The 27794-nt window shown below is 34.7% G+C and overlaps 1 protein-coding gene across 1 annotated transcript; it reads left to right on the forward strand.

The window, feature by feature from the left end:
* The first annotated feature begins 6608 nt into the window (after positions 1 to 6608).
* LOC134231313 (T-box transcription factor TBX5-A-like) lies at positions 6609 to 17166 on the forward strand. Its single transcript, XM_062713250.1, has 7 exons — positions 6609 to 7067; positions 7301 to 7914; positions 10960 to 11227; positions 13209 to 13411; positions 15753 to 15817; positions 15902 to 16000; positions 16750 to 17166. Exons 1-7 carry the CDS (start codon positions 7059 to 7061, stop codon positions 16911 to 16913), a joined length of 1422 nt encoding a protein of 473 aa, XP_062569234.1. The 5' UTR covers positions 6609 to 7058; the 3' UTR covers positions 16914 to 17166.
* Positions 17167 to 27794: the final 10628 nt, after the last annotated feature.

The following is a 27794-nucleotide window of genomic DNA, read 5'->3' on the forward strand; positions in this document are numbered from 1 at the left end:
TTTAATAATCATAGTTTCACAAATCGTGAAACTATAAAACTATAGTTTACAAGTGATAAACCTAGTTTATCGTCTGTGAAACTATGTTTAGCTCATTTTTGTGAATTAGGCGTGCCATAGCTATGGTTAAAAAATTACATTAACATCTTTGTCTTTTTTAACTCAAAAATAACATGATATGTCTGCCTCTACAACTAAAGAAAACACATTAGATTATATTTATGTATATAGCGGTCATCCTACTTCACTGGAAGAATCGATATAACGGTCATCTTAATATTTTGTTACGGTCATCACTGTCAAAAACTATGAGGTTGTACAACAGCTTTATTTCCTTAAATTCAAGTAAGTTATAATAACCAATAGCAAGTTCTCATTAGAGTGCATTTAAATTTTGCAAGAATTATCACAGATAATCTAGCAAATGTTAGAAATCTTGACTGAAAAATTCTTACCGGTGACCTCGGCCGACGTGTTTTGATGACCGTAATATATACTACGGTCAGCCGCTTTCCTACAGTGAGAAGAGCCCTCGTTCTTGGTGATGATTCTTTCCCTTCATAATATATTTAGTCTTAGAATCTGTCATAGACTGTGTAACTGTTAATATTTGTTTTATGTAGTTATCTCTATATAATTTATGAATTTAAAATGAATGTCTTATTTGTAGTTTATAAAGATTACTAAAGACGGTTTTATAACTGACCACGGGGTACACGTTTACTGAAAAACATGGAGTTCTATTTTGTTGTATAACGGAAATGATTATTGATAATGAAAAGATGATAAAATCATATGAACTTGCATTTCAACTGTTCAATCTTTGCAAAGTCTTATGGTAGAGCGAAAATGATGAGTATAAAGTGACACTTCTCTTTCTCGTAATATTGGTCATTTTGACGAGGACTATTTTATAATATGAAAATGCAAAATTTTTGTAGCTTTTTCACTTTTCAACTTTTTGTATTAATACTAGTATTTTTTTTTATTAATGTCAAAGTCTAAACCAGAGCTTAATTTCTTTAAATGCAACTTACTACTGTACAAAACCATATGTACATGTACGAGTAGAGTACTAGAATTTCACGTTTGGTTGTGTTTCAGAAGACAAAATCAAATTGTTTCTTCTGTTATACGACAAATTAAATGATCTTACCGTAAATTTGCTTACAATAAATTTTGGTAAAATAGTAAATTGCTAGAAAAAAGTATCAATTGGGGCAAAGAGATTCCTTCAAGAAAAGACCAAAAAAAAAGTTCTGACATTTTTTGTTAACATTTAATAAAATAACGTGCAGTCATGAACACTTTTTCATATGCGCTTGGTTTCAGGATGGTGTATTTTGTGTATTATGTGTTTTTCTAGGTGTGTCTTAATACCCTCATCAAAATAAAAATAAAAATTAGCACGTTTTAAAAATGTCATATTTAATGTATATAATTGGTTTCAGGATGGTGTATTTTGTGTATTGTGTGTTTTTCTAGGTGTGTCTGAATACCCTCATCAAAATAAAAATAAAAATTTGCTGAAATTAGCACGTTTTAAAAATGTCATATTTACTCTTTTTATATACAGTAAATATGACATTTTTAAAACGTGCTAATTTCAGCGAATTTTTATTTTTATTTTTATGAGAGTATTCAGACACACCTAGAAAAACACATAATACACAAAATACACCATCCTGAAACCAAGCGCCTATGTACTTTTTGTGTAAGATAAGATATTTATTTTATTTTTAATTTATTTTTTATTTTATTTATTTAACCTTGTGTCTAACCATAACAAAAAAAGTAAATGCGTGAAAAAAAAAATGATATAAAAACTCTATGAAATATTATTCGAGAAATCTGTACAATTGCATTGAATTTGAAATCATCACAGATACACCTTATTTAAGGTCTAAAAAATATTTGGTTGTCAGTGTCTCTGAATTCCTCCATGCCTGTTTTTGATGTGCCGCCGTAGGCTGTACTTCCACCTGTAGCAGCTGCTGTAGATATTGCATCGATACGCCTCTGCTGCTTCGTGGACAAACGAACCTATTCGGTATAATAAAAATACTTTATTATTACGAATAGGGCCATTCTTTAAACGTGAGAAAAAGTACAATCTGCTTGCATATAACGACATATAGATGTGTTCGACGGGGAAATTTTATATTTTTGAGATATTATACACTCTTACATTTTTTTTTCATTAAAAAAAAAGGGGGGGTATTATCCATATGAAGCGTTTAATTTAACTCTAGTTTACCGATTCTTCACCATTCATTTTTAAGACAGTGTCTCGAATAGCCCTTGTTTTCCAGCTTCCCACAATGAAACTATGCGATGAAAAGTGGTCATATAAACTGTTATCTATCCATTAAAGATTCAACAATGAGAGAAAGTCAAGTTTAATGTCACATGATTTTTATGTGGTAAGTCATCGAGCTAATGACATTATTTACTGAACAGCCCCCGATTGAATTTCACTACAAAAAACTCTGTATTTTTATGATTTTTTATTAAGTTTATTTTTATCTTTGTGAAATATTTGGTGTAAGATGTAAATAAAATTGCTGTAAAATATACATAAAAGAGAAAATAAAATGCTGGTTAATCTAGCATACCTCCTAAAACAAAACAGTAATTAGCTGTCATAGCCAATACGATTAATGCAATTTCGTAAAGTTGCTTGTCATTATATTCTAAGTTATGAGTCAAAGTGTTCTGGCCATTTATGTGGTGTGCGTTAACTTTTTTTTTAATATGGGTCATATCTCAAAAACGCCTTCATTTTTGTCAAAATTGTCACTCAATACCCTTGGCCCAACGGCTCTCCTTTCTACAAGAACTAGGGATGCGGCCCTTAAATAAGGAGAGAGATAATTTTGGATATAAAACAAATTTACAGTAGTAGTTGCTTAAAAATTTTCTCGAGAGCCACTTGGAAGATTTTCTTAAATCATACAGATATGGATTCATGAGGATATGTTATAGATTGATAGTATTGGTTGTCTCCACAGACTAATAAACTCACTTGTTTTGAATGTTTTTGTCGAATGGCCAAAAATTCAAACATGCGATATAATTGGTCTATATAGACGGCTACTGCATAAAGGGAAAATATATACGACTACTGTATACAGTGGAAATTTCGCCCCGTTTTAAATTCGCCCAATTTGCCCTATCCTAAGTTGGACGATTTTAAAACGGGGCGAATTCAAATAATACTGTATAATTTCTTAAGTAAAACTATGACTGAGCGAATTTCAAACGGGGCAAAATTGTCTGCAAGAGGGCGAAAATAACACGGGGTGAAAATAACCCTTATACACAGACATACGCCTTTTTACTTTGCACAATTTGTTCATTTGCCTTCGTAATAGAAGATTAGGGGGCATATAGTTTTAGCCCCCTGTTAATCCGTCTGTCTATAGATATTGATCTGTCAGAACATCTCTAATATTGCCCATAACTTTTGATTGGCTGGGGCTATAGCTTTCAGATTCCACGTGTGTATTTCTTCTGGCAAGACTTTATTGGGGCACCAACATATTTGACTTCTTTAATTTAGAGTTTGACCCACTTTTGCAAAATTTTACCAAACTTTAACCCTGGCCATAACTTGTGAACAGCTGTTATTAGACATGTTAGAGCTTTCATGCTTCATGTGTATTTCTTGTGAGAAAAACTTTCCTTGTTTTCTAACCTTGTTTCTCTGAGAGTTTGGCCCACTTTGAACGGTTACAACTAGGGCTTGCTTTTTTTTTTAGGTACGGTACCAACAATTATGAACTTTTGACCTTGGCCTAAGAGTTTGGCCTACTTTCAAAAAAACTTTAGTCTTGGCTATAACTTCTGAACGGTTGCTACTATATGGCTTTCATATTGCGACACGATATATTCCAGTCATATTTCGACACAATATATTCCAGTGAGCTTGAGATTAAAGGCACATCTGTTTCATTTTTGGAAATTTTTCAACCGTCAACTTTCCTTATTTATGCAGTAATATACTCTCATCATCTGCATACGGGTATACCATTATCATCTGCATACAGGGTTGAAATCCCTCAGTTGATTCGATACGCAAGAGTAAGTTCTACGTATGAAAAATTTCTTAAATGAGGTTATTGACAAACAAGTTGATGAAACAAGAATATCAACAGTTTGGTTAAAAGTAAAAAAAATCGTATGTTTTATTGCCGATACAATATCCTTGTCAGCAAATTCAATCTACCATTTAGTCAAACGCTGACTGATGTTTTTCATACTGATTGTTAGGCCAATATTTACACACTGAATTGTCGACAGATTTTCCATTATTTCCTGCAATCGTAACAAAGAGCACACGGCGGGTGTGACAGGTCGGCAGAGGAACTCCTTCAGAGCACTGATCCCGCCTCTGATGTTTCAGGGGTCCGCTCTGGATGAACTTTTGGATTTGAATATTGTTCGTTATCTTAATATATTTCACTGTGACAAGACCTTCCCTTGGGTACCAACAGTTTTGACCTTTTTCCTTTGACCTTCAGGTTTGGCCTCCTTTTGGAAAACTTTAACCATGTTTTTTTTTTTACTATTTAATGGTTAATGCTAAGGCTTTCATATTTTATACGAACATATACATTTTAGATCTCCTGACCTTATCCTTGGAATAGAATTTGTCTCGAAGTTAGAAGCTGTTATACACTTATAATTGTAATGTATTACAGAACATCTTGATTTCTTGTGTTTTAAACCTATTAATATTCCGTAAAAATTCGCTGACTGCAAATTATGTTGCAGTATTGTAGATCTGCTTATAATATATGGTTGAGGGCTCGCTCCGTGATCCAAAGATCATGTGTTCAAATCACGACCGCGACTGACCTTAGCTGGTAAAAAAATAAAATAGGAAGCAACTGTTCCTTCGCCAATTGCTCGGATGAGAACCTTTAAAACCGAGACCCTGTGTCACTGTTGGCGTTGGCACGATAAAGATCCCTCACTGCTCAATGGCCCTGAGTAAAGATCTAAATTTGAAGCCCTTCCATCGGTATATGTGCCTCGATTAGCTGCAGTATAACTAATATTTCTATAAATGAAAAAATATATATTTCTCTCAGATTTTTTTTTCCTGAGAGCTACATGCCATCAATTTGGAAAGGATGTATATTTATTGCGCTGAATTTCGATTTATTTCCCATGTATTCAACTGCAATCTAAAAATATTACTTACCGTGTGTCTCTAACATATATTATTCTTTTACTTTTTCCACAACCAAACACTCCCTTTTAAACTTTGTTGATAGTTCTTCTGGGCCTGAAATTGAGACCATCGAAGATTTTGTCTATTTATTCTGCCATTTTGGGTGGAAAGATAATTCGGTCCAATGTGTAGCTACAGAACTGTAGCTCTCTGCTTGAGAAAATTCTGCTTTATCTGTCCGAATGTTCTCAAGCAGAGAGCTACAGCTCTGCAGCTATCCAAGGTGCTTCTTGCAAATGTCAACTACAAGAATACTAGTAGTTAATAGAGGTCTAAGGATATATTTTTTTGCAGCTGAGGTAAGAATTTGGAGAAATTAAATTAAGAACTGATCGTAACTTTTTATGCGGAATAATTATTATACACCTTTTTTCCTTTGGGTGGCACTGTTGCTCTCTGGTAGTCTATACCAATTTTTTTCAGACCAGTGAGCTACAGATCTGAAGCTAATGCCTCAATATGCGTGAAAAATTCTGGAATATGATGTAAAACAACATATAACTAATCAATCTTTCGCAGTGCTGTTGTTCTTTTGTCGATGATCATACTGCAAACGAATACCTTTATGATATTGTCAGCGATATCTTTTATTTATCATCTTGTTTTCTGTCTTTTTTAAAATGTGAGATTTTCAGCATATGAAATTAATGCAATGATATGACCGTGTTCACTCCCTTGTCCCAATTTTGAAAAATATATGTAATGTATATAACAGTCTTCTCCGTTTCATGCTTCTAATGTCCGCATCTAAGGAGATCCATCATCGGGAATTTCTCAGTTTACTGTTCAGTGTTCAGGTATTCAAGATCAAGAAATATTTTATGTTCACCTCATACATGTACAAATGATAATGATTTTAATTTCTTGGTATCAGTGCATGGGCGCGGTGAGGTGTAGATTTTGATTACCCAAAAAATTACAACAAATCCCTCTACACTCTAGAGAGCTATTTAAGTATAGTTATATCTTCAAGCTAGCTAAACTATTCGCAGATTCTTTAATGATTAAATATAAAAGAAAGGGCAGTAACATATTGGCAGCAAGAGAAAGAGGGAGGGATTTAGGCATCACACAATCTGTGGTAAAAACGTGCAAAAACGACGTAAATCCCCGGCATTACAGACACCTTGGTAAATATTCGTGTCTTCAACAAAAGAAAATTATCTATGTGTTACTTATTGTTTTTGCTCTGGTGAGAAATTTCATTTTCTACGATTGAAAATGTTGTCACCTTAACGCATGCGCCATCGGATCCTTCGCAGTCATCTGAAACGCATGCCCATGAGATAACTCGACAACTTACACAGAAGAAAGATTCAAAATTAATTAAAATGGGTTGGTTCATAGCGAAGAAAGTTTTTTTTTATCGCACTGACACCCGTTTTCTTCTCATAACATGGACAATCTCATTCTGTCTTAGGAAAACTGTTTTGATTCGGCTGGCATATTTGTCACCTCGGCCGATCGTTCGCCATAAATTCCGTGTCCTAAGACACCGTTAATAGTGTTCATGTGCAACTTTCGGAGGTGTGAATCTCGACTAACCCAGCGAACAAAAGAACTGGAAACATGTCCATTGAATTCAATATAGCTACCCTCAAACTGTTAAAAAAAATCCCTGCCTTTCCCGTAATTACCACTTTGTACGGGCACTTGTTGACGAGAAAGTTCGCCGTCGAGGCTTTCACACTTCTCTCTACAGTAGACTATTAACACCTCTGTTGCTGTCATATATTTATTATGCTTTAATGCAATATCTCTTACATTTGAGAGTGTGAAGTCCGCAAAACGGCAGTTTATCTAGAACTATCTAGAGAATATGGAACAGGTAAGAAATCGACGCAGTTTCATTTAATACACCTCAATATTTTAATCCGGGTATCGGGATGTCAAAGATAGGTGATCTTGACATATTTTTAATATATCCTTTTAGAAATATCAAACTAAAAATAAAGGAAGAAAAAAAAAACAGAAAATATTGTGGATTTTAATTAAAAATCGAAATATAAAGATATTAGTTAGGTGAGAATTGAGATTTCGTGAATTTAAATATTTTTTCAGCCATTAGACCTAACAACAAAAAGAAGCAAAATTGATCGCGCCTATAGTGACCACATGCAGATTTTCTCACCATTAGACCAAAATCGAGAATTCTACTTCTCCAATGATATTACAAAGACCAAGGAAGATGAAGTAGTTCGTAGCGCGAACCACATGGTTTTGGAGAAGAAAAATGTCCCAACGGCATCCAACATTGGAATTTCCGGGATAGGAAATAAAGTCTCTCAAAATATGGAATTTACCAAAGACGAAATCTTAAACTTAAGTTTGGGAGAAAAAACGTCAAAGCGTGTCCAGGGAACGGGAACAGATACCGAGGAGTCGATAGCTGTTAATGCTCAAGAACTATACAAAGGTCTCGGACATTCTGATATATTTCACATCGAGGACAGAAAACAGCGAGATTTCCAAGCAGTGGATGAGGAAAATATTAGAGATGGCGATAAAGAAATCGCCAGAACGGGAGAGGGGTACCCGGATGCTTTATATGGGGCGGATACTTCGGAGGCTCTGGTTTGTGAACGGGAGGGGATGCAGGTCAATATTATGGATTCACACTTATGGATGGCCTTCAATGAAATCCAAACCGAAATGATCATCAACCGAAGTGGAAGGTAAGTCGCCATTTAGGGATTGTACCCATTCAACCTTAAGTTCAGACGATACGTTCCCCAAATATCTGTTTTGTATGTCTTCATAATATATGAAAAATATACAAAATTTTAATTATTTGCTCATTTCTAAACTTGTTTCTAATTGATTTTAAAAATTTGAAACACTAAAAATGTGATTTTAACAAACTAAGTTTTTTTCCCTAAAAGATTATATAAGAGATGCCACCCTGTGGTATCTCGCACAAATGCCTGGTAAGGTACCTCAAATGTTTGTGAGTAAACATGTTAAAGTATTAATTCTTCAATGACAAAATCTTGGAGAAAATTATATATTATTTAGGAACGTCTCGTCTGTCCTTAACTGTAAAATTTACCATGTTAGCCATTCATTAACAGTTATTGCGATTATTCTTAGATTTAGCTTATTTATTTCATTAAGGGATATTATCACCTCAGTCAACTTTTAAACAAGGAAACATTTAAATTAAGGTTATTTTCCCGCATTTTAATCTTATAATTTTAAAAATTAAAGAAATCAAAAAATTTCTAATAAAATAGCAAGCAATTTCACCCTGCCATGCGGGACAAAATTTGACAGAAATGGCCTTTAACTAAAATACAATGGCGATCAAGGCAAAAAAAAAACATATGGTACGAAAATACGGAAGTGAATTATTTTATGTTCACAATTTTCTTAGATATTTCATTTAACAATAAGTGTTCTTCATCAAATTCTAAGTTCGCAACAATCTTACCAAGATTAAATTCTTCTGTCAAATAATTTACATTAAAGAAGACAATGTCAGACGATATTTTATTAATGCTGTAACACAAAATTTCCCACCTATTATAAGTGATCTACGCTTCATTTTTTCCCCTTAAATTTTTTAAGCTTAAATTTGTACGCAAAGTATGCGTAAAAAGATACATTTTTCGGTTATGAAAATCATGGAACAAAGACCTACTTTAGTTTATTTCCCAATGAATACCACATAGTTTTGCCGAGAGAATATTTTCCACGGAAAATACTTGTTATTTAACAAGAAATTAGTACTAAAACTTCCTAGATGCACAAAATGAATACAGTATTTGTACTTTTGAAGACATTTGCATCACTTGTTCGTTGATTGTTCTGATGTATGTTGTTTTTCGTCCCAGTCCAGAATTTTTCGCTCAATAACATAGGGAGACGCTATCGTATGCCGGCGAAGAGCTTTAAATTAAGACTTTTACTGGGCACCCCAGGTCAAATTAAGCATTGAGGACTCTCCATCGTACTAATGCCTACCGTGACACAGGAAGACCCTTAACTTCCATCTTAATGCCGGACGATTGGCGAAATAAAGTGCTATCTCATCGTCGCAGACCACGGTCAAAACGCACGATCCTCTCCCATTCTTTATTATGAGAGGTCGCCCGCGTGCCGCAGTGGTTAGAGCGTCTGCTCTAAAGTCGCGAAGTAAGGAGTTGATCCTTACGTCGCGGGTTCGAATCTCACTTTGGGACGTGGAAATGAGACCGTATAAACCGAGGTCCCGTGTCGCAATAGGTATTGGCACGAAAAATATCCCTCCCTTCTCAATGACCCTCAGTGCTGAGTATAGGACAAAACTTGCAGCTCTTCAACGTCAACTGGTGGTGTCTCCATATGAGTGAAAAATTCTCGAGAAAGACGTTAAACAACAATCAATCAATCATTATGAGAGCGCTATATACTCCGGACTGCGGCTTGAGACGATGAGTGCTACTTATGATTTGGTTGGACGCGGTTCGGCGAACGAGAATATACATGTATAACCCTTTCCTTTGGATCACGAAGCGAATGCTATACCACTAGGCTACCGTGCCCGATCCATGCCTTGTATTTCCCCACACTTGTTTTTTCAAAATGAGATTTTCAGAAAAAATGCACATGTATTGTTATTTTGATAAATCTTATAATTCAGTAAATATGGAAATCATTTTTATCAAAAAGTTATATATAGGCTGTAAGATTACATCGATGCAGCATAAAACTTTTTATTAGTGTATTAAATTTTAAGCCAAGAATAAGTCGATCAATAAGCCGTTGAACTACATGTACATGTAATATTGTTTGTCTGTGTTGTGACATAGTTATCATAATATCGTGATAACATGATAAATTCCAGTAAATTCCACGTCTCAGCAAGGGTATCTGAGGTTTCGTTCAATATTTTGAAATTTCTTTAATAATTCTGTAATATTTAAACATCTACCATTAGTAATTTTTATTCTACTGACTTTAAAATGTCAAGGATGTTCCAGATATTCGCCATATATATAATTTAGTTATTTAATATCATAATTATTTCTTTTTTTATTACTTTCTCCCACAGGCCTTTAGATCGCTAAGAAAAAAAAAATGAGGTGTTAATTTTTTTTTTACACACAATTTTTTTTTAAAGCGATCCAAAGGCCCAATGAACTGAAAATTCAAGAATATGTCTTAAAGGGACACGGACACAATTTCTACTGTTTATTTTCAAAGACAATTTTAATAGTTCCTGATTGAGGCTTTTCAAATGATCAGCCAAAAAAACTGAACATCATTTGTTGATTTACAAAGGAGATCCAGAAATTAAAAATCTACATAATGTAATGTAAACAAGGATCGTGCCTTGTTTTTGTGTACATATAGAAAATATCATATAACAAAACCATATTCAGCAAATCATTAGTAACTGTCTAATCGTATCTATAATTAATACTTTATTGAAAAAAAAATCAATATGGTCAATATTAACGCACATTGAAAAGAAATTAATACTTCAAAGTGCGTTGATTTGGTCCCAAGTTTTCGAAGTGCGTTGTAACAGTGCCTTGCAATTTTTAAATATACAGTGTACGAACTTGTATACAGAATCAAATTTATTTTATTTTAAAAAGATCATTTTGAATAACCATTTTTTTCTCTCTCTTGGAATATGTTCTAGTTGGAAGCCAAAACGTAATCTTTAATTCAATCATATGCTAGCGAAGTCCATCACTATACGCGGTTTATAACTTAAGTTTCTAATCTTCCAGGAGAATGTTCCCTTACCTCTACATTTCCGTATCCGGCCTGAAGTCGGACGGGATATACGACATTTTACTGGACGTCCTTCCGGCAGACAAACGGAGGTTTAAGTTCTTTAACGACGCCTGGGTCCCGGTGGGCGTGGCGGAACCCCAGCAGGAGAACTCCTCGTATGTACACCCCGACTCCCCCAGTCCGGGGGCGCTGTGGATGACCAGAAAAATATCGTTCGCTAGAGTGAAACTGACCAACAGCTTAGAATCCTCTCCAGAGAACGTAAGTAGACAGTGGTTGTTTGGCGGAATTAGTCAATGAATTGGTGTAAGTAGATAAGGGTTTGTTTGGCGGAATTCGACAGTGGATTGGTGTAAGTAGACACAGTAGCCTGGGTTTAGTCGACAGTGGCTTGCAAGTAGTCTGGATTGGTGTAAGTAGACAGGGTTTGTTTGGCGGAATTAGAAAATTGATTGGTGTAAGTAGACCAGGGTTTGAGGTACGTAGACAACGGCTCGGTGTAAGTAAAGTAGACAATGATTTGAAGTTAGGAAAGTAGACAATGACTTACTTTAAGCAAAGTAGACAATGGCTTTCTCAAAGCAAATTAGACAATGACTTGAACAGTGGCTTGTTCTAAGCAATGCAGGCTAATGGCTTGGTGTAAGCAAAGTAAATATTGACTTGATGTAAGCAAAGTAGACAATGACTTGTACAATGGCTTGTTCTAAGCAATGCAGGCTAATGGCTTGGTGTAAGCAAAGTAAATATTGACTTGATGTAAGCAAAGTAGACAATGACTTGATGAAAGCAATGTAGACAATAGCCTTAGCTCAGTGTAAGTATGGTTAATTGCCTCTCCAGAAAATATAATCAGACAAGGTTTTTTTTCACCCGATAATGTATTTTGACAACGACCTTGTTTCATCTGAGAATGTAATGAATGGACTTGTTTTGCCAAAGGATACAATTATTGGACAGTGGGCTGATTTTTCTACAAGGAAGGATTTATCCTCTACCAGGCAGTATAAAATAAATGTGAACAACGTAAAGAAGTAATTTCGATTCTTGTTATGATTTTGATATTTAAATTTGCATACTCATATACAGTAAAATGTTAAGCCTTTATTCTTTCTGTCTCTCCGAAGACTAACTTGACAAATATGAATTATGTCCTACTTTTATAGATATATTAACATTAGATTGTTGTACTTTAAACATGTGATTGGTTTGTACATTTCTAAACCTTATGATACTTTAGCATAAACACCTGAAACCTAGGTGCTTAATTTATAATAAATAAACTAAAATGACGTTGTTTTGGGACTTGCGGTTTGGAACAAAACTGACATCCATTGCATTCTATAATTTACCTGCATATGCCTTTTGGTAGTTGTTTCTTGTTTCTTTGCTCTGTGTTTGTTTAAGTTTTAATATTACTCCAACATTCTACGTTAAAACTTTACTTGTCAAAGGTCTATGTATTAACCATCTTCCAAGGAACGATTGCAGACGTATATATATCTACTGCTTGGGATGTACTCATAGAACGTGCTAACAGCTAGCATTTAACACCTTACATATAAATAAACCTTAACATGCCGTCAGCATTAAAGCAATACGCAATTATCTGACATGATAATTAGGGTAAAATGTAGGTGTAAAATGGCCAAAGATGATGAAAATGTACGCAGCACTGTTATTGATCCAAAAAGGAGACGGATCCTGGTTTTTAAGGGAAATGCTTGACATTACACAAAAACATAAACGTAGGTGAAATACGGCGTTCACAGTTTATTATTTTCCCATATTTGGGTCTTAGCTCCACGTTTTCATTCAACTGAATTGAGTGATACTTCCTTGTTTTAATAAAAAGTTGTTAATTTTTACGCTACAAAGCGGACACATTTTATAATTGTGTTTTAAAAAATTCTTTAATTCTAAAACGCCTGGAAATCCAACTTTTTTTTTAAATTTCCCTAGCCATACTGGATTTCTAAATTTCTTGAAATTCGTTTTAATAAAAGATATATTGTCGATCCGGTATATATATTATCTACCAAGTCCCCATCAACTGTTCCGTCTACATGACCAATATCAGGGTTCATGGCGGATGTGACCGGTCGGAAGGGGATGTTTTCTTTTCCATAGCATTTGATCCCGTTCCAAAAGCCCGTGTTTTATGCTCTGTGACATATTTATATTGTTTCTGATTTTCTGTAAAGATCAATTTTTGTTCTTTATACCTTTTTTTTCATTGTAGATTTTTCTTCATTCTATGCATAAATATGTCATCAAGATTACGATACTGAAGCGACAAACCACAACGGAGGTGAAGAAATGTGTGTCGTTTTTGCTGCAAGAGACAAATTTCATCGCAGTGACGGCCTATCAAAACAGCAAGATCACTCATCTTAAAATCCTTAACAATCCTTTCGCCAAAGCCTTCCGAGGAGACAAAGCAAGGTCGGTTAATTCTGCGCAGTGGGGATGAAGGCGATTTCAAGGTCTTTGAATTCTGAGCAGTAGGGTGACTTTTCGATGTCGTTTGATTTTTTTCGCAGTGTTATTTTATACCATAGCGATCTTTAGATCAATCGCCCGCGAAACGCAGTGGTTAGAGCGTTTGCCAACGAAGCGCAGTGGTTAGAGCGTTTGCTCTAGAGTAAGAGGTTGATCCTTAATCCTTAACCCGTTTCGGGTTAGAATCCCACTGCCGGTAGTGGAGACCGGTCCGTTTAACCGAGGTCCCATGCTGCAATACTTGCTGGCACGAAAAAGATCACTCACTGCCAAGGCCAAAGGTGTCTAAATCCCTCTACCGGCAAGTGATGGCGTCTCAATATGAGTTAAATATTCTCGAAGGTACTTGAACAACAAAGAAGCATTTCAGGTCTTTTTTAACTCTGCACTCCGGGATAAATTCGCATCATTCTCATTTCAGGGTCATTTATATCTTTGCAATAGGGATAAATTACATCATAATCATTTCAAGGTCGTTGAATTCTGAGTAAAAGGGATGACATTTTTAATGACGATCAATTCTGCCCTGTATTATTTCATACCCATAATCATTTCTTGGTCTGTTAATTTGCTCTCTGGATAAGAATTGCTTTCAGCATATATATACGGAATTCGGAATAAAATTTGGCAGTAATATAGATTACTGAGTATTCACAGAAATATTTTCTCTCTTGAGTGTGTAAATAAACGTGTTGACTTCCGAGTTCATAATAATCTCGGTGGAAATTCGGCTGGGCTAGATATTTGGGCCTCAGATCAAATATCAAGCCCAGCCGAATCTCCACCGAGATTAAGTTCATATATGATTGATTGATTGATTGATTGATTGATTGATTGATTGATTGAATATATTGTTTTACGTTCCATTCGAGATATTTTCAGTGCGACAAACACCAGACATCATTATATACAGCTGAAGGCGAGCTAATCTACTACTATGCAATATGTTACTGTGACAATATGTTTTTGTATAAGAATAAAATTAGCGTACTCTATGCCAGCCCCCCTTTTTTCCCCAACATTACCTTTACTATTGAAAATGTTCATTGAAAGGCTGGTCCCCCCCCCCTCACTTCTTACCACAGTAAAGTGATATCAAGGAAATGTAGTATTGTATGGAAAAAAAATTGGAAGTGACAGAAAGTTGGCATTGAAAAAAGTTGGCCCCCCCCTTTGAAATAGGATTTTCGACTTTGGGCAATCCCCCCCTTTTTTTTTTTGCTTGTCAACTTTTACAGGTAAGTAAAAAAATTCTCTGGTTGCCCCCCCCCCCCCACTTTCAAAAACGATGCTACGTGCCTGGACTTAGGTCTATCACAGTCGTGGTTCGTACACACGATCTTCCTATAACGGAGCAAACGCTCTACTGCATGACTCAGTCACGGTCATTGATTCATATTATCTAAAAATAATGTGCATAACTTTCGTTACGCAAGCTACCCACCGTTATCTACCCACAAACCAACATTTTTGACCTTGACCTTTCCTTTGACTTTGACCTCACTTTTCCTAAATCAGTGTCAAACTTCATATGCTGATATATACATACTGATGTAAGGAATTCAACTGCATCAACATTTTTGACCTTAACCTCACTTTTATCAAATTGTGTTTAAGTCAGTTTTGATTAAAGAAATCATTCTAGATATTTTATCAAACTTCATGTGTTGATACATATTGATTAGAGATATGCAACTGCATCAACATTTTTGACCTTGACCTTTGCTTTGACATTGACCTCACTTTTCCTAAATTAGTGTCAAACTTCATAAGCTGATACATACTGATGTAAGCAATTCAATTGCATCACTATTCAAGATATTCTGATCAAATTTCTTACACTAATACAAATTTTCATGTTGCATTACTAATATACCCTCGGCGGGGCATTCATGTCCTATGGACATATTTCTAGTTTCTTTTTAAATCTGGGGTCGACACACCTCTTTCCCTATTTTGGTAGTCTAATAAGCATTACTTGATATCGACAATGTAACCGAGGCGCACACTTAACTATATATGCACTATTTATATACTACTCGCTCCTATGATTTTTCCCCCGTTTTTGCGCTCGCTCAGATTTGCTCGCTGTCGCTCTTGCAATATAAAACTTAGGGAGCGAATTGCTCTAGATGGAATGTTCTGTCTTTGAAATTATATGTTTCATGGATCTGTGGTGATGACTCTCTTGACATTATCCTAATCAGAGTGCTATCATTACGTTCAAGCAATAAAATTTAGCTAATATACATCTAGTTCCTTGTCATCATTCGACTTTTTTCAGATACAAACGACCCAGAAGAAAGTCTTCGGAGAAAGACGGGAAAGCAGACGACTCGCACGGACAAGGCAAGTGTAAACAGGATTACGAAATGAGTAAACTTTAAATGTTAATCTGTTAAGGTGAAAAGATTTTTTTTTCCTTTTTTATAGAGGGAGATGAGGTCAGTGAAGAGAAATGCAGACGATTGGCGGAATCCCGCGCCATCTTCCCATGGACCAATCAGAACACTGGCTCTGGCAAAGATAGCGGTAAATCTAACACTAACTCCAGCAAAAAATATAAACCTAACTCTAGCAAAGATAGCGGTAAATCTAACACTAACTCCAGTAAAAGTAGCTGTAATCTTAAAATAAATTAAGCAAGGATTGCGGTAAATCTTATGCTAGCTCTAGCAAAAATAGCTCAAGCAAAGATAGCAGTAAATCTAATACTAGCTCTAGCAAAGATAGAGGTAAATCTAACATCAACTCTAGCAAGGATAGCGATAAATTTTGCACAAACTCTATCAAAATAGCGATAAATATAAATGTAATTCTAGCAAAGATAGCGGTAAATCAAACACTAACTCTAGCAAATATAGCTGTAATCTAAAAATAGCTCAAGCAAAGATAGCGGTAAATCTAATACTAGCTCTAGCAAAGATAGAGGTAAATCTAACATCAACTTTAGCAAAGATAGCAGTAAATCTTACTCTAGCATAGACAGAGGTAAATCTAACAATACCTCTAGCAAATCTGACACTCTGGCAAAATAGCTGTAATCTAAAAATAGCTCAAGCAAAGATAGCTGTAAATCTTTTACTAGCTCTAGCAAAATAGCGGTGAATATAACAATAGCTCTAGCAAAGATAGCGGTAAATCTTACTCTAGTATAGACAGGGGTAATCTAATACTACCTCTAGCAAATCTGACACTCTGGCAAAATAGCTGTAATCTAAAAATAGCTCAAGCAAAGATAGCGGTAAATATTTCAATAATATTATTAATTTATCTTTCAGAAGAACTTAGTTGTGACCTGGCTTTCTCGTCGGGATCGACCTCTAAGAACGTCTTGATGTCTCCATACATTCTGAATGCCTACCGTTATAACGTCGGGATCTACGCCAGTATCATGGCCTATCACGCTCGCCTGGCGGAACTTAATGGGGTTTCCAGCGACTAGTGCTCGGACATTTAGTCCCTTCTCACTGACCACAGCATGATGGTGCTCAAACAGCGAAAAATTAAATATGACTTTCAAAAGACAGTTTAAAAGTGATTTTTTGTATTTGTTTAATATACAGACAGTCGATCACACTTGATAATTTTACATTAAATGTCAAACTTGTAAATTTGGTGCCACTCCGTACCTGCTATGGTTTTCTTTAATTCTCTTTCGAATGTTTTGAAAGTGCTTCACATTCAAAGTGAGAACAATTGACTCCCCTATGTCTACCAGACAGTTCAGTGTTACCATTTCACGTTTGTCTTTTGGGGGTTTATATGAGTCTGTTAGTAGAGATCAGGTCCTAAACTAAATTAAAAATATTTAGCTACTGATGTACATTATTATTCTTTATTTATTTATTATTTTTTAATTACATTAAATTATTATTTTTGTGTACTGTAATCAAAGATTCGGGGTACATTGTTTTAACCTTTTAGTTTGTTTGTCCGCCAAAACTTTAATCTTGCCCATTTCTACTGATGGGCTGGAGCTTTGGCTTTCATTTCACAAGTTTATTCAACAAACTTTTGACCTTGACCTCGGAATTAGACTTGCACAAACAGCTGCCATACGGGTATTTTACAAACACAGTTACTAGTATATCACAATAACGAATAAAACTAGAGGCACTGTGAGCAACGAGCTCCCTAAATGATACCCACGCTTCCCATATGATTATAATGGCAAAGTCCATGTTTTGCTCTTGGAGACCCCAAATAAGCGTCCGATCAAAAAATAAAATAGGAGGTGCACAATGACATCATGTAATAAAGAATCTATGAAAGTATCATTAAATTCTATTTTGTGGTATAGGAGGAGTTATGGATAAGAGATGGGTACCCTTCAATATTATGGAAAAAAAGGCAGTGTTTGCTCTGGAAAACCCAAAATATGTGTTCGATCAAAAAAGTAAAATAGGAGGTGCACAATGGCAATATACATGTATAACAAAGATTCTGTGAAAGTCTCATCAAATTTCATTCAGTGGTAAAGGAGGAGTTGCGGATAAGAGATAGGTACCCCAAAGCGTAACAGACAGATGGACAGAAAGATGGAATACGGTGATGGCAATTCTTTCAATTTTATATTGCTTGTTAACTTAAACTGTTAATGTGGACGTACGTAAAGGTGAGAACTTATCACCTGTCCTGTTTTCAATGTTTCTGAGTGACCTTGTCGATTTATTACTAGGACAAGTTATTGTTTAACATGTACATTTGTTTTTTCAATTAGTACAAAAGAGGTAAACAAATATTAATATTTGAAACGATACATATTACTATAATCTATATACCGATGCCATGGTATATACATGTAGTAATTTTGACCATAGGCGCTCCCTATGATTTTGACAGAATCAGCGCCTCAGTTACAAGTTGCTTTATAAAAGGCAATGCTCTTGATGTACACTTGGAATTTATATATAGTTGATGTGTTTAAAGCAAAGGTTGTTGTCTTTATAAAACCTAAAACTGACAATAACAATAGTATGATGATAACTTTAATTATATGTTGTATATGAATTTGTTTACTTATCTTAAAATGTTAGTTAATATGAGCTATATATGTTCAGTTTACTTAAAAAAGTAAATTGTAAAGATTGGCTTATCAGCTGAATTTTGACAATATGATTATACCCATATTACAATATAAGTTTCATTTTATACGCCCCCGAAATCAAGGATTCGGGGATATGTAGTTTTTGCCCTGTCCGTATATCTATCTGTCTATCCATGCCCATAAATTTATATTGATTGGAGCAATGCTTTCATATTTCACATGTAAAAAGGCCTGGGGGTGGGGGATGGGGGTTATGAACTATTTGACCTTAAGAGTTTGACCCACTTGTGCAAAAAAAAATCAAACTTTAATCTTGGCCATAACTTCTGAACAGTTGGTGCTGGGACTTTCATACTTTTCACATTAGTATTTTCTGTAAGAAGACTACATGTAAATGTTTTTGACGTTGACCTTTGAATTTTACCCACTTTAAGAAAATTAACCTTCAATGGCTCTGATTTTTGAACAGTTAATACTATTAGGGCTTTCATATTTACGACCTTCCCCTGGGTACTATTAATTTGACCTTGACATTGGCGTTTGATCCATATTTCAAAAAAAAAATTAATATTGCAAAAAAGTTTGAATCGTTGGTGCTTGGGCTTTTATATTTTCACAGGTATATTTATTAGCTCACCTGAGCTGAAAGCTCAAGTGAGCTTTTCTGATCACATTTTGTCTGTAGTCCGTCTGTCCGTCCGTCTGTCTGTAAACTTTTCACATTTTCGACTTCTTTTCAAGAACCACTGGGCCAATTTTAACCAAACTTGCTACAAATCATCCTTGGGTAAAGGGGATTCAAGTTTGTTCAAATGAAGGGCCAAGCCCTCTTCCAAGGGGAGATAATTATGTATTAATAAAAAATTAATGGTATCTTTTAAAAATCTTCTTCTCCAGAACCACTGGGCCAGGAAAGATGAAACTCATGTGGAAGCATCCTCAGGTAGTGTAGATTCAATTTTGTTCAAATCATGACCCCGGGGGTAGGGCGGGGCCAAAATGGCTGACCAAAGTTTTACATAGAAATATATAGGAAAATTCTTTAAAAATCTTCTTCGCACGATAAAAAGAACCCTCCCTGCTCAACGACCGTAAGTGCCGAGCATAGGCCAAAATTTGCAGCCCTTCACCGGCAATGGTGACGTCTCCATATCAGTGAAATATTCTGGAGAGGGACGTTAAACAGTATACAATCAATCAATCTTCTCAAGAATAGCAAAGCCATAATTGATCATATTTATATGGAAGCATCCTAAGGTAGTGTAGATTCAAATTTTTTCAAATCATGACCCCCCGGGGTAGGGCGGGGCCACAATGGCCGACCAAAGTTTTACATAGAAATATATAGGAAAATTCTTTGAAAATCTTCTTCTCAAGAATAGCAAAGCCATAATTGATTATATTTATATGGAAGCATCCTAAGGTAGTGTAGATTCAAGTTTGTTCATATCATGACCCCCGGGGCAAGAATTGGGCCAAAATGGCCGACCAAAATTTTACATAGAAATATATAGGAAAATTCTTTAAAAATCTTCCTCTCAAGAATGACAAAGCCATAATTGCTGGAACTTATATGGAAGCATCCTTGGGTAGTGTAGATTCAAATTTGTTCAAATCATGACCCCCCCCCCCCCCCGGGGTAGGGCGGGGCCAAAATGGCCGACCAAAGTTTTACATAGAAATATATAGGAAAATTCTTTAAAAATCTTCTTCTCAAGAATAGCAAAGTCATGATTGGTCATGGGACTACTTTTTGATTTAAACTTTTCAATAATAAACCAATTTCTACTTTTTCCTAGCCACAGTGCTCAGGTGAGCGATGTGGCCCATGGGCCTCTTGTTGAGACAAGTCTTTTCTTTGGATAACATTTTTTTTTATTTCCTGACCTTGGAGTTTGACTTTGATTTGAGAAGCTTTAATCTTTGTCAAAAGCTGCCATACGGGGGCGTTAGTTTTTCAGAAACATATGTTGTTGTGCTTTGTGAAGCATTAAAGACATACGCAGTGTACCTTTTCTACTGATAATTTTTCAAGATATTCTAAATTAAAAATTATAATACCATTTCATGTTCATAGACAAAAAATCAACATACATTGCCAGGGGTTTTGAACAGATATCAAATTATGAAAAAATTTGCATTATTCAAAGAAAAATTTACAAAAATTACAAAATATAAATTCCAGATTTCTTTCTATCAGAATTTGTTTTAGAAGAAGTGTACAAAGCCATACATAGACCATAGGCGCTTGGTTTCAGGATGGTGTTTTTTGTGTATGATGTGTTTTTCTAGGTGTGTCTGAATACCCTCATCAAAATAGAAATAAAAATTAGCTGAAATTAGCACGTTTTCAAAATGTCATATTTACTGTATATAAAAAGAGCTTATATATACAGTAAATATGACATTTTTAAAACGTGCTAATTTCAGCTAATTTTTATTTTTATTTTGATGAGGGTATTCAGACACACCTAGAAAAAACACATCATACACAAAATACACCATCCTGAAACCAAGCACCTATGACATAGACATTAAAAGTATTGCACACAGTTCCTTCTTTTAGTGGAACTCGTTGAACAACTACAGGGAAGAGCCCAATAGAGTTCAAATTACGTTGCGTATGACCTTAACAATGACACAGGCACAGAAAGAAGATGGGTGAACTAACATGACTAAAGCAATCGAAAATGCCTTTAGTGCAACAAATAAAGATGAAAAATCAATTTTCGACTATATTAACATTTTCTTTGCTGTTTCATCTAACATTAAATTATACTTTATGTAAAATTTGCAAAAATCTCATAAGATTGAAATTATTTATCTATGTAATAGTTTTCACACACTAAAGAGGGCAAAAAGATCGTTTTCTCATACTAAATTTTTCGACAGGAGTGGGTCTTCGCTCCATTTTTTAAATTTTTTCATTAAACCTTAGTTTGTTTTAAAAATATTCATTTTTAGGGAAACAAAAACATTGAGCAAAGCCCATTTTACCTTAAAATACACTTTTTGACAAAACATTCCCATCCTTCCAAGAAATACGTGAAGTCCATTTAGTCAAGAGTCATATCAAAAGCATGATTTAAAGCCATCATTCATGAGGAGTTGTGTAGCGTAGAGATTTTTTTTTTTAATAAAGAATTTTTACATTTTTTATATTTTTTATTTATTTATTTATTTTTTTTTTTTTTTTTTATTTTTATTTATTTTTTTTTTTTTTGCAGGAAGTTTTGTTTCATTTAATTTCAATAATGAGAACTTTACTCTTAAAAATACTTAATTTACAAATTGAATATAATTCGTACATATCTGAAGCTATAGGCATTTAAGTTCAGAGTTTTGGCATAGACTTCTTTGTGGTGAGCAAGACAATTTATCTTTTGTATTTTTTATTAAAGGTACTTAGACACAGATTTAAGCATGTTTTCTCCAATTTTCTGTATAAAATCACGATTTATACCATTTCACATGAAAATGAAAAATATTACATTTTTGATCCAAAAAATTCAGAGCAGAAATGTGTGAAAGCCACCCTGTACCAAGTTTGGTTGAAATTGGCTCAGTGATGCTCGAGAAGAAGATGAAAATGTGAAAAGTTTACCATTACAATAACAACGACAGACAACGGACGAAATGTGATCAGAAAAGCTCATTTGAGCATTCGGCTCATGTGAGAAAAATTGGCCCAAGTTCGTTATTAATTGAAGTTGTTCCTTTGGTGCTTGAAAAGAAATCTCAAAATATTGAAAAATAAGCAGATGGCAACTTTCAACTTTAAAGACGTCACTCAGGTGAGCCAAAAGGTGAGCCAGAGGTAGAGACTGAGCTAACAATACCTTGGTAAGAGGTAATAGAGGTATTTACACCCTTTGGAGGCTAAAGTAGTAAATTATTGATATTCATGTTCCATTCCAAGAAGTAAAGGGTTTTCACAAGATGTAGGCACAAACCTTAGCTTACATATACATTAAATAAACAACTTGTAAATGTTTTAATATTATTGAAACACTCATAGTTACAAAACTGCAAATGGATATTTCTCCATCTAGCTATTCAGTGAAAGTAAAATTGAAATTTTTAAAAATTCTGTTTTGTAACACCTTGATAATTATAAGGCTCGCCTGTTGACAATTGAACCTTTTATTGAACGTTTCACACCTGTGTTTGTAACAAGTAGGGAAAAATCCAGAAAGATGTGGTATTACAGAAATTACCAGAAGCTGATGTCAATAACTTGTGGTGAACAAACAAGTGTCAATTAAGCAAGCTGTTAATTAGATTCAATAACTCACAGAGGAGTGGGGGCCAAGGTCAGAATAAAAAATCAAAGTACTCAGAAGTACAGAGAGCCGGGCTCATTTACAGAGTAGAATGGATTTCTTACATTAATCACGTTTATATTCTGATGAAAAAGTTATTTTATTAAACTATCAATATATAAAATGATAAGACACTGACAGTGAGTTTTTCAATCCTAATACCACGGTCCGATTTTGTCAGAATCAGATTTAACCTGGTACCGCAGCTGAATGTAAACAAACAGGCCAGTCTGGTTCCCTCTCCTGCTTTAACTCGTATGTGTAGAGAACTACGGTAACATCTGATTATCAAAAATCCTTACGCTAATGAACTATGTTCTTTGACTTATGAACTTTTCAAAGTCATTACTACTATTGTTTATTTTATAAAGATAAAACTTCGTCTTATTTTTGTTGCTTTATTTAGCGTTTGTATTATCTCAAAAGCGGTTGAGAGTAAGAACTATATTTTTGCACGTAACTTTAAAATGGCGACTATGGGGTCAACATCCTGCCTTGAACAGGATCACATAAGCCGGCAATTGCTCTTTGAGCAATAAGCCCGGCTAAAAATGTCAGATTTAGAGTTTAAGGCAAGCTTTTATAAGCTCCTTACCAGATTATGGAATGCCATATACGACAGCCAACTGTTTACTGCCAACTGCTTACTGCTTACTGTCAGCTGCTTACTGCCAACTGCCACACATATTTGAATAAATTTTATATTTGTATTGATATTTATATGAATGTTCACAAAAAAGGAAAAAAAGGCACGGATCCAGGGCATTTTTTCCAAGGGGGTCACACTGGTAAAATTGAATGGAATAAAATGACCAATATGTTTTATCTTATGTAATATTCAATGTATGCGGTTGATAAAGTACATTGTTCATTTTTTTTAATTTGATTTCCTATTTGAAATAGGTAATAAAATGACTATTTTCTGCTTTTAATCTTTAAAGAAGCCCTCCCCCGGAGACAACAAAACCTTTGAAGAGAGAATAATAATAAAAAAGATTTGTCGTTTCGCAGAGAAAGATGTTTTGAAAATAAATTTCCGTTTTCCATTATATTCTATAGTTAAAAATTTTCTCAAAATTAAAGAGGTATATCTCTGTGTGTTATAATTAAATGTTTCACATGCATAGATCGGGGGGGGGGGGGGCATTTAAAATTTGTACAGTCATACATTAAATGAACTAAACGAACTACTGGTATAACTAGCCTTGGACCACCCCTGTCAACGCGCGATCGGCAACGCGGATGCGATCGGCAACGCGGATAGCTAAACTCAACTACATGAGGAAGATGAGGTTAAATAAAACATTATTTTGTCCTATTTCCTCGCAATTATCCTTCAACATTTCTGACTTTTTAAATGCTACTAGATATGTTCAACACCATAAAAGTCCCCTACGCATTAAAAATCACCATATCTTATATTAAAGTTAGGTTTTCCTTGAACATGACTGCCCTAACGTGACACATAAAGCTCGTTTAAGTGGTATTTCTTACCTTATTACGTATACCCGACAGTCCAAAAGGCACATTTGCATTGTAAATAGGTAAATCATAAATTTTAAATCCGATTTGAAGTTCTTCATCAAATAGAAAGCGTTGAAATAACGGTTTGAAGTGAACACATGCCAAACGTTTTGGCGATCGGCAACGACTCTATATGCGATCGTACAACAAAGAAAATATGATAAACATGCGATCGTGCAACTTGAAATTTATAAAATACTTTTAATGAAAAAAAAGTAATAGACAGCCATGTGGTATGGGTGGAAAGTCTGTCGAAATAGAACGATATACCAAACATTTGATTTTCGAGAGAGAAAGAGCGAATTTAACTGACGTTTTTGTATATTAGTTGAATAATGTCCGTATTTTAAGAGAACAAAATTTAAAACTCCATGGAACCCTAAAACTTGATATTATTTGATTATTGTTTAAAACAGATACCTATAGAGTGTTATAGGACCGAATTTTAACAATATAGAAAAAAAGATTTTATTGTCTATGATCACAGGTGCTTGAGGACAGGAACCCCCCCCCCACCTTTCAACATATAAAACTGGGCTTTTTAGATTTTTTTCTCATAAAAAATCTTTCATTGCCACATTTTTGATAAGATCTATACCAGCAATTCGTAAAATTACCTAAAACAAATGTTCTATTAAATTTACCCTACATTCTCTATGTAAAATTTTTTTATATAGAGAGAGGGTAGATATTTTCATAAAATGTAAGTTAAAGCAAATTTTCTGAATTGATAGGATAGATTATATCACAAATGTGTCATTCATATATAATTTATGTGAAAAAATTCTAACAGGCCTGGGGGTCTATATTGGGGGGGGGGGGGGGGGTCCTGTCCTCGAGCACCTGTGTCTATGATATGGCAGTTCAATTACAGGAGGTGGCATACATATCAAAAACTGTATTTTTTTACAGAAAATAAAAAAGATATGTATTAATACTATAAAAATAACGATCAAAGGAATTTGCATACCTACATGTAGCAACTTTACCGAATATTTTCAGTAAATGTTTTCAGTAAAAATGTGTTGTACACGCACGTAATAATATAACAGCATTATGTATTACATGATATATTTTAATTTACTGAAAACTGTTATCTGTATTTTTATTAGTATTATTTTTTCTAATTAATTGCCAGATTTAATATCATGCACGTACATGTACATTGTAGAATCGGGGATGGGGTCGTGGTGAAAACTTTACTTTCATAGGCGTCGGAAGCAAATTAAAGGGGGGGCTAATTTGAAATGGTGGGGGGGGGGGGCTAAACCAATAGACTGGTTAATTGTCCCCCTTTTGCAGTATACTGTCAAATCCGGGTAAGGCAGATGGTATTTTTTGGATAAATTTGGTTGTTCAAGAACTTGAATCATAACACCCCCTCCCTCCATCCCACACAACACATTTCCGAAATTGAATTTTGAGTTTAGAAAATGTTCCTTTACTTACACTTTGCATGATAAACCATCTAAGATATTTAAGGGTTTTTTTTTTTGGGGGGGGGGGGGGAGGGGTGACACTGTTATGAAAATTGAGGTAAAATTTCTACTTTACATTTTTGTTAGCCATCAAACTCTTTTTCAATTGTATCTCTTTAATCTACGTAGTTAATTTCAATTTTCTATATTGATGTAGGACAATTTTAAGAGTTGAAAAGGTACATAACAATGACTGATTGCCTATTTTAAATGTAAAATATCTACTGTATATCAAAATAAACTTTTTGACAACAAAATTCTCTGATTTGTGCTATCCTTATTTCGTTTGTTGTACGATCGCTATTTCTATGTTGTACGATCGCTTCATAAAAAGATAATGTCGTTGACGATCGCCTCGCGGTTGTCAAATTTTCCAGTTAAAATTTGTTTTAAGATAATGTATGTAGTTTTAATTTTAAAATCATTTAGTTCATACTTCCAAGAACCGTTACATAACAAAAGCAACAAATGTTCTTAGGTAATAACAACAATAAACTATTTCAAAGCATGAAAATTTGATATTTTGAACAATGTCGATTTGATCGGTAGCATTTGCACAGAAACTGTGAAACAAATTTACTCTCGGTAAATCCCAAACTGTAGATAATTATCTAAACTAAATGTTTGCTAATTTTATTTTCAGCTGGTTACACTCCAGCACATACAAAACTTTTTAAATTTACCCCCTACAATACTTTCTTCTTCAATGTTTTGATCTGCGTTGCCGATCGCATCCGCGTTGCCGATCGCGCGTTGACAGGGGTGTGGACCCTCCACTTAGAAAACGCCGATCAAACATTTATATCTCTTTGTTTGTACAAATAAAATATGTTTTACATGCATAGATCTAGAGAGAGAGTCCGGAACACCCCTCTGAAATTTGTAAAGTCATTTAATGCACAAACTAAACCAACTAAAAGTTATTTAATGTATGAAATAAATCAACTAAAAGGGACCTTAGAACCCCCCCCCCTCCCCAAAATGTGGATTCATGTTAAGTTGGTATGAAAAGTGTCATACACATGAAGGTATGACGCATAAGAACCCCCTCTCCCCGGCCGAAATAAATTTTCACATTTAGGAAAGGACTTTACTTATTTTTTTCTTGTCAAGAAATTTCTGGGTTGGACTTTTTTTTTTTACCAGAGTGACCCTCTTGGAAAAAAATGTCCTATTGATCCGCGCCTTTTTTTTAAATTTACATAAATATCAATATAAAAATAAAATTTATTCAAATATGTGTGGCAGGTGGCAGTTGGCAGTAAAACCCCAGTCACATTGCTAAAAACGACCAACGGCCGACGGGTTTTGAAGCAAAAATGGAATTCTTCGGGTGACAGTCGTCAGTTCATCGGCCGTTGTCTTGGCCGATTTTGACCTCTTTTTTTGTCGGCCGACCAATTTTGTGTCCATCGGTCCAAGTTATAATTTTTTATGCGTCGGTGGCCGATTTCTTCAATTGAAGTTATCCGTCGACCAACCTTCGATCATCGTCCGACCTTCGGCGGTCAGTTTATTGAATCGGTCGTCCGTCGTTGGACAATAAAGGTGTTTAAAATTTCGGCCGACGGTTAAAATCAAACTGTAGCTCAGAGCTCGATGATCGCGCGACGATTGGCCGACTTGTGAATATTTAACCTATTAAGGATACATACAAACAAAATTTTGATGCATGGATTGATATATATTTTTTGAACGGAAATAACATCCGTAAGACATAAAGAAATCTCAAGTATTCTTTGCTGCTTAGATATGCGCCATTTGTCGTTTTTTATGCAATTCCATACAAAATTTTGCACACATTTTCAATATTGAGTCACAATTTTATAAGATTCTGCGACTTTGTCTTGCAAACATTACTCACGTCACCTATCCGAATATAGATCTATGAAAAAAAATTGCTGATTTCTAAAGAAAAAAGATTTTTTTGTTTTATTTATCCAAGTCATCGG

This window comes from Saccostrea cucullata, unplaced genomic scaffold, assembly GCF_032062105.1.
Source record: "Saccostrea cucullata isolate Sc308-1 unplaced genomic scaffold, CSIRO_AGI_Scuc_v1 ctg32, whole genome shotgun sequence".
Taxonomy (NCBI): domain Eukaryota; kingdom Metazoa; phylum Mollusca; class Bivalvia; order Ostreida; family Ostreidae; genus Saccostrea; species Saccostrea cuccullata.

Bases quoted from the DNA above. Each gene is read 5' to 3' on its own strand.
- LOC134231313 (XM_062713250.1), top strand. The intron at 7,915-10,959 runs GTAAGTCGCCAT...CTAATCTTCCAG, and splicing joins ATCATCAACCGAAGTGGAAG to GAGAATGTTCCCTTACCTCT. The intron at 16,001-16,749 runs GTAAATCTAACA...TTTATCTTTCAG, and splicing joins TGGCTCTGGCAAAGATAGCG to AAGAACTTAGTTGTGACCTG.